The following is a 6,524-nucleotide window of genomic DNA, read 5'->3' on the forward strand; positions in this document are numbered from 1 at the left end:
GTACCTTTTAAATAAATCCATACATTATTGACACCACAATCTGAAGCAATAAAATGGAAGTATGGTAACTAGTGCCTACATAATAGATTACTTTTTTGAAGTGTTGGTAAGTATGAAACTTTTTCTTCTGTGATCTTACAATACAGTCCAACTTTCAAATGCAAAATGAAATGTTTTTGCCACTCCTTTTTAATGCCCATACATGCTAAATGTACACAATTAAGTGACCTTTTGCTATTACCTTTTGAAATTAGGATCAGCAGTCCCAGGAAATGAGTAAGTATATTTGCTTTTGTATGTTAACCATCAGAGAGCTGGACAATGACTAGGGATGATAGAAGAAGAATTGATGCCTTTGAGCTATGGTATTAGAGAAAAGTATTGAATACACATGAACTGCTAAGAGACCGAACAGGTTCGTCCTGGAGAAGGTTAATAAATCAGGTTGCTCCTTGGAGGCAAGGATTTTGAGACTTCATGTGACATACTTTGGACATGTTGCAAGGAGGAATCAGGCCTTGTAGAGGGACGTCATGCTTGGGTGGGTAGATGAACAGCACAGGAGAGGAAGACCCTCTATGAGATGGATTGATTCAGTGACTGGGGTAATGGAGGTTCCAGAGATAATAAGATTGGCACAGGAGAGAACAGGGTTTAGGGCTGTTGTACAAAGGGTCGCTATGAATCACAGGTGACTAACTCAATGGCACATAAAAACAACAACATGTTAACCACTACAAGAACTTTATTTCATTAAAATAAAGGGAAAACCCCTTAACAGCAAAATAATCACCATAAATTAATATAACAGATTAATAGTTGAAACAGTTAAATGTATAAAAAACAGATATAAAATATGATTTACATCAATAAAAATTGGCAAATACATCATATCTTGTGATTTCAGATAACTCAGTTATTACTACAGAGGTCATAAACAGTCACAAAATTACATACAAGAAAAATCATTCAAACAGGGTTTGGGTTTTTTTTTGTTTGTTTTCTGAGGTCCAGTGGCATTGAGAAGCTTTTGTACCTTTCTACTCTTTTCATTCTTTGAGGCTAAAGTCAATAAAAGAAAAATCAACACTGTAAGTCTTTAGTCTGTAGAGTCACACTATAAATCAGCAATTCCAATATGCTTAAAAGCTTACTTCATTTAATTTTTAATAATTATGAAGTTAGATAGTCATAGTACATGCAACTATAATATTCTACTTTTAAAATAAAAGGCTAATTACTACAGCTAGGCAGTAGAAACATTTCCTATAAAGCTCTTTATGTGATATTATAAAGAAATATTATATTAATTCTTATACATTTTTACTGATAATAAATTATTGTTTATAACAGATATAATTACTATAATATTAAATATTACAGTATTATTATTAAACTTGTTTGATGTTACTGTTTTGTTCACATAATAATACACACTTTATATTATGAACTTAAAAAAAAATTAAAAAAACCTAGAATTCTCTCTCCTTTGTTGTTGGTGTGTTGGAACCAACTCTTAGCTCACCCTCCACTGGATTTCAGAGGCTGCAAATCACACAGGAGGAGATTTCTCATCCTTCTCCGAAGGAACAACTAGTGGGTTTGAATTGTCAGGGAGATATGGTCTCTGGGTTAGCTGTGCAACTTCCTTCAAACTAAGCCACCATGGCACCCTTATTGCTGTTGTTCTATGCCGTCCAGTCAGAACCAATCCATAGCTGACCTTCCAGCGGGTTTTCAGAGGCAGTTAATGGCATGAGAGGAGAATGCCCATTCTTCTTCTGTGGAGCTGCTGGTGGATTTAAAACACATGCCTTCGGTATTTAGCACAGTTTCTTACCACTAGGCCACCAGAGCTGTATTGGTTATTTTAAACTAACTTAATCAACTAAAAGTTATAGAAAGATATTATTCAAATTTCTATCTATCTTTAACTCTACATAGAGAGATGTTTTACTATCTTACATTTATAGCAGATATTATATAAATCTGAAGTCATGGTATTCACTGTTGAATACTATTTGTCATATGAAAATTCAGTAGATAAGTAAATTTTAAGACTGAATAAAAAAAATTCTACTTACCTTTTCTGCATGCTCTTTCACAATCCTCTAGGCGAACAAAGTTGTTGTCATTTCCTCCACAGCCAGTATAGGAGAAGGTCTCGCAGACTTTGTGATTTATGTTATAATAGTAACGAGTCACATTGGCTGAGCAGAGTCCCTCATCTTTGGGACTGTAGCAAAATGATGGCTCTTTGTGGAGTAGAAACATAAAATTAGGAATGTGGTTGTTGTCGTGTATGGTAGAGTCAGATATGACCCACAGGTGACCCACCCGTGGCTTTTCTGAGGCAGTTAATTGCACAGAAGAGATTGCCCATCATTCTCCCACAGAGCAGTTGAAGGCCTTGAACCACGTGCCTTCAAGATTGCAGAGCAGTTTCTTGCCACAAGGCCACCAGGGCTCACTATTATATTAAAATTAGTAAAGTGTGCTAAATTATGAAAGTCAAGAAAGCAAATGCCAAAGAAGCCTCATTTTGAATCCAAAATATCTTTTGAAATCATTTGAAAAGTATGTCTCAAATTACTGGGAAGTTTATATGCTATGTGTTGGTAATTTAACTTTTTCATAAACTAAAAGGAAACTTTTCCAAAGTTATGTTTTTGCATGTTTTTTAAAGTGAAAAGAAATTCAAACAAGACAGGTTAGGTGAAAACAGGCAAAATTTCAAGAGATAGAATATGACATGCTTTTACACACTTTCTGGTTTTGATTATTTTATTCCAAATATTATTACCGACATTCCTTCCATCATTAATCAAGAATAAACCCAACCCCTGCCTGCCCTCATGGCAAGCCCATGTACTGTGAGAGGGGGAGAATACTATTCCACCTCGATCTCCTTGCTGGCCTGGAACAGACTCAGCTGACCCTCCAGCAGGTTTCTGTGCAGAGGCTCTAAATCACACAGGTAGAGATCATCCATCTATTTCTTACAGCAACAGTGGATTCGAACCACTAGATAGACATCACCTTTGAGTTAGCAACACAATTTACTGCAAAGCTGTAATTTTTCCCCAGTTGGATTAGTGTGTGTTAGTAGTCAAACTCTTAACGATTTGCACCATCCATGGAATCTGTTTCACCAGGTGTCCAGTTAACTTAAGACACAACTTATAGTCTCCACCAGACTGCCAAGGCTGTAATCTTTATGGATACAGATTGCCACTAGTTGCACAGAATAGCTGAATGAATGCCAACCACAAACCATCTAATGGGAAAAGTGCTTTTACCGTCATCCCATGCCAAGTAGCCACTGCAAAATACAGAGCTAACTACACAAGCAATTTAAATAAGACAAACCCAGCAGCAACCATCATCTCCCCACTAACTAAAAAAGAAGGCATATTTGAGAGTGTATTAGGGCTACGGAAGAGAATTTTCTCTTTTGAATTCATCTGTATGCTCTCTGTTGTTCATATGGGGAAAAGCCTGAATTATTTCTTTCCAAAAATAGTAAACACTATGAAATAACCTGCTCTTTGAAGTAGGAGTAGCTAATGGGCAGACAAAGATCTTTATGCTATAGTTTACAATTGTCAAAGAGCTCTGGTTACGTAGTAGGTAGGGATTTGCACTATTAACCCAAATCCCATGCCTCTCTGGCAATTCAAATCCACCAGTAGCTCCTCAAGAGAAAGATGGACAACTTCCTTCTACATAATTTACAGTCTTCTAAAACCCTCCTAGAGAGTCAGCTGTGAGTTAGTTCTGACTAGACTAGAATGGGTTTGAGTTTTGAATTTGAAAGGATATAGAATCTCACCTAATAACTTTAGAAAGAAATAATTCACAAGTTTTACCATGCAAGTCTATGTAGATTTATATATTCCATTTATATAGGTCTCATATTGACAACTGATATACAATTCTGAGGTAATGACATTCACTGTTGTTATGCTGTTATGTATCGTTGAGTCAGAATCAACCCATAGGTGACCCTCCAGTGGGTTTTCAGAGGCAGTTAATTGCACAGGAGGAGATTCCACAGAGCAGCTGGTAGATTTGATCTGAGTACCTTTGGTTTGGCAGCGTAATTCCTTACCAGTAAGTCACCAGTGTTCCCTAATGACATTCATTAATAAACACTCATTCTTATGTAGAAATTGAGTAGACAAAAAATAGTTCTAAAAATACAATTAAGAATCAGCAACAGATATTTGAATAATAGCTTTATCACTATCCAACCATAAAAACTTGGCAAGTCATTAACTTCTCTGAGCTTGTATCCTCACATGTAAAAACGGAAAACAATACTTCCTTCCAGAGCAGTGGTGTAAAGATTGATATGGTTTTATCTGTTAAGTCCCCAGAGCTCAAACTGTGTTTATTCCACATCAAATCAGTGACTTTCCACCCAGAAGTTTCTCTAAAGAAATTTAATACAAGCGTCATAAAATATTACTTACTTCTCTTTGGTGTACAGAATGTCATGCAGGAAGCTTCATCTGGGAACTGGTTCCCATTCGTGAGACAACCTCCAGAGAGCAATTTTTCACATTTCATGGAACTTAGGTTAAAGAAATATACCTCTCTGGGATTGTCACACGTTATCTCACTAACTTCCCTTCGGCAGATCTGGGGAACTTCTAGGAAAAAGAAGGCAATAAAACAATGTTAGGAACATTGTTAGGAACAATGTTGGTGCTATTATAGCTGTCAAAATTTAACTTTTTTTTTTTTTTAAAGAAACACCAAGGGGGACAAGGTATATTAGTGCCAGGAAAGTAAATCACTAAATACTGCCCATCAAACCAGGGGTTTAGTTTTTATTAACTGAGGGTTTCCAGAAGTGATTGAGTTGGAAATATTGTGTCAAAATGCCCTCAATTTTTGCATATGAAGTTAATCAAAGTTTATTCATATAAATATGCATTTCCTCCAGGGACTAAATTCCTTTAAAAACACTGAGTTCTGCTACAGATGTAACCTTATATAATATAAACAAAGCGGGGAAAAAAAGGTAGGCAAAAAACAGAATCGTGAGAATCATTCATTATAGCTCCACATTAACTCGACTCACGTTTGGTTGTCAGGGGCAAAAGAAAGTTCGTAATGAACTAAACCAAAGTTTAATAAAACTCACTAAGAACTATTTCAGGCTGAAAGATAAGCCACACTAGAAAATTATGTTTATCAAGCCATAACAAAAACCAAAGTTTTTTAATTTATGCTAAATACAGAAAAATGCCTATCCTGTGCCTATGTTATACCCTTGCGTACTTACAGCCTATGGTGAGGTAATAAACCTCTCCCACATTTATACAGGCACTGAACTGCTTCAGACAAGTAAGAGAAAATGTTAGGATTGTAAAGTTGTGATTACTTTTGGGGAAATTCAGTACCAATGAAGCTTGCCTAAAGTAAGAAAAAAACTGGCTAAAAGTTACAGCTGGGAACGCTGGTAACCTAGTGTATAAGACAAGACGTTGTGCTGACAACAAAAAGGCACGTGGTTCGAATCCACCAGTTGCTTTGAGAAAGATGGGCACTCTTCTCCCAAGTGACCTGCAACCTCTGAGGGTCAGCTATGAGTCGAGTCGATTTCAACTCGATGGAAAAGAGTCGTTGAGAAGTTATTTCTAAAGAAGTCTTCTTCCTCAAGCTGGTGGATTCAAATCTCATACATTGTCAGCACAGTTCTTTACCCACTAGGCCATCAGGGCATAGGATCACTATGCACTCCGCTGTGCTAGGCGCTCGCGGTACTTACTCTGGATGTGGGAGCAAGCTTTTTTGCAGTCCTCGCGAGTATCGAAATTGTTGGCGTTGCCCTCGCAGCCCCCGTACATGAATCGGCGGCAGCTCTGGGAGTACCTGTCATAGTAGTAACTGGGGATCAGGGCTCGACAGGGTCCATCGTCCGGGGGCAAGAGGCAGATCTCCAAGCTCTTGCCTACAGGAAAGGGAAAGAAGGAGGGAAGGCGGTCAGATATATTTTCCGAGTAGGAGAGAGGTGGTGTGTGTCCCAGCTGCCTCCAACAAAGTACAAACTTGGGAGAGCGAGCCAAGCCGCCCTTCCCCAAGGCTCCGCAGGGGGCGCGGCTCCGCCTGCCCAGACAGAGCGCCGAGCCCGGGGTGCACTCGCCGCCGCGCACTCCTAGGGTCAGCTGGGACCAGGCGGGAAGAGGGGGTCCCCGCGGGAGATCAATACCTGCAGGTATCTGGGCGGCAGTTCCCAGCAGGAGCAGTGGCAGTATCAGCAGCCGAGCAAGGCCAGCAGGGTCCATGGCGCCTGGATCGGAAGGGCGTCTGGAGACTGCGCGGGGCAGGAAGAGGATGCGCTGCGTCTCTTCCTAGAGGCAGCCTGGGCCCTTACACTGTCAGCGCCCGCTTTATGTGGGTTCGAGACCTCCCGACCCCCGCCGGGGCGGGGCGATTTGTATGGAGTCCCATACTGGAGGAGGCTGATTCATGCACCACGGATTTGCAGACTGTGACCTCGAGGAGGCCCCGGG

General features: G+C 39.6%; 1 protein-coding gene across 1 annotated transcript; it reads right to left on the bottom strand.

Moving 5' to 3' along the window:
• Positions 1 to 949: 949 nt before the first annotated feature.
• TFPI2 (tissue factor pathway inhibitor 2) lies at positions 950 to 6,296 on the bottom strand. Its single transcript, XM_006891499.1, has 5 exons — positions 6,221 to 6,296; positions 5,780 to 5,962; positions 4,476 to 4,655; positions 2,085 to 2,255; positions 950 to 1,062 (listed from the first exon to the last, which is right to left on the bottom strand). Exons 1-5 carry the CDS (start codon positions 6,294 to 6,296, stop codon positions 950 to 952), a joined length of 723 nt encoding a protein of 240 aa, XP_006891561.1.
• Positions 6,297 to 6,524: the final 228 nt, after the last annotated feature.

Source organism: Elephantulus edwardii, unplaced genomic scaffold (assembly GCF_000299155.1).
Source record: "Elephantulus edwardii isolate Elephantulus edwardi_28Jun2011 unplaced genomic scaffold, EleEdw1.0 scaffold00098, whole genome shotgun sequence".
NCBI classification, from domain to species: Eukaryota; Metazoa; Chordata; class Mammalia; order Macroscelidea; family Macroscelididae; genus Elephantulus; species Elephantulus edwardii.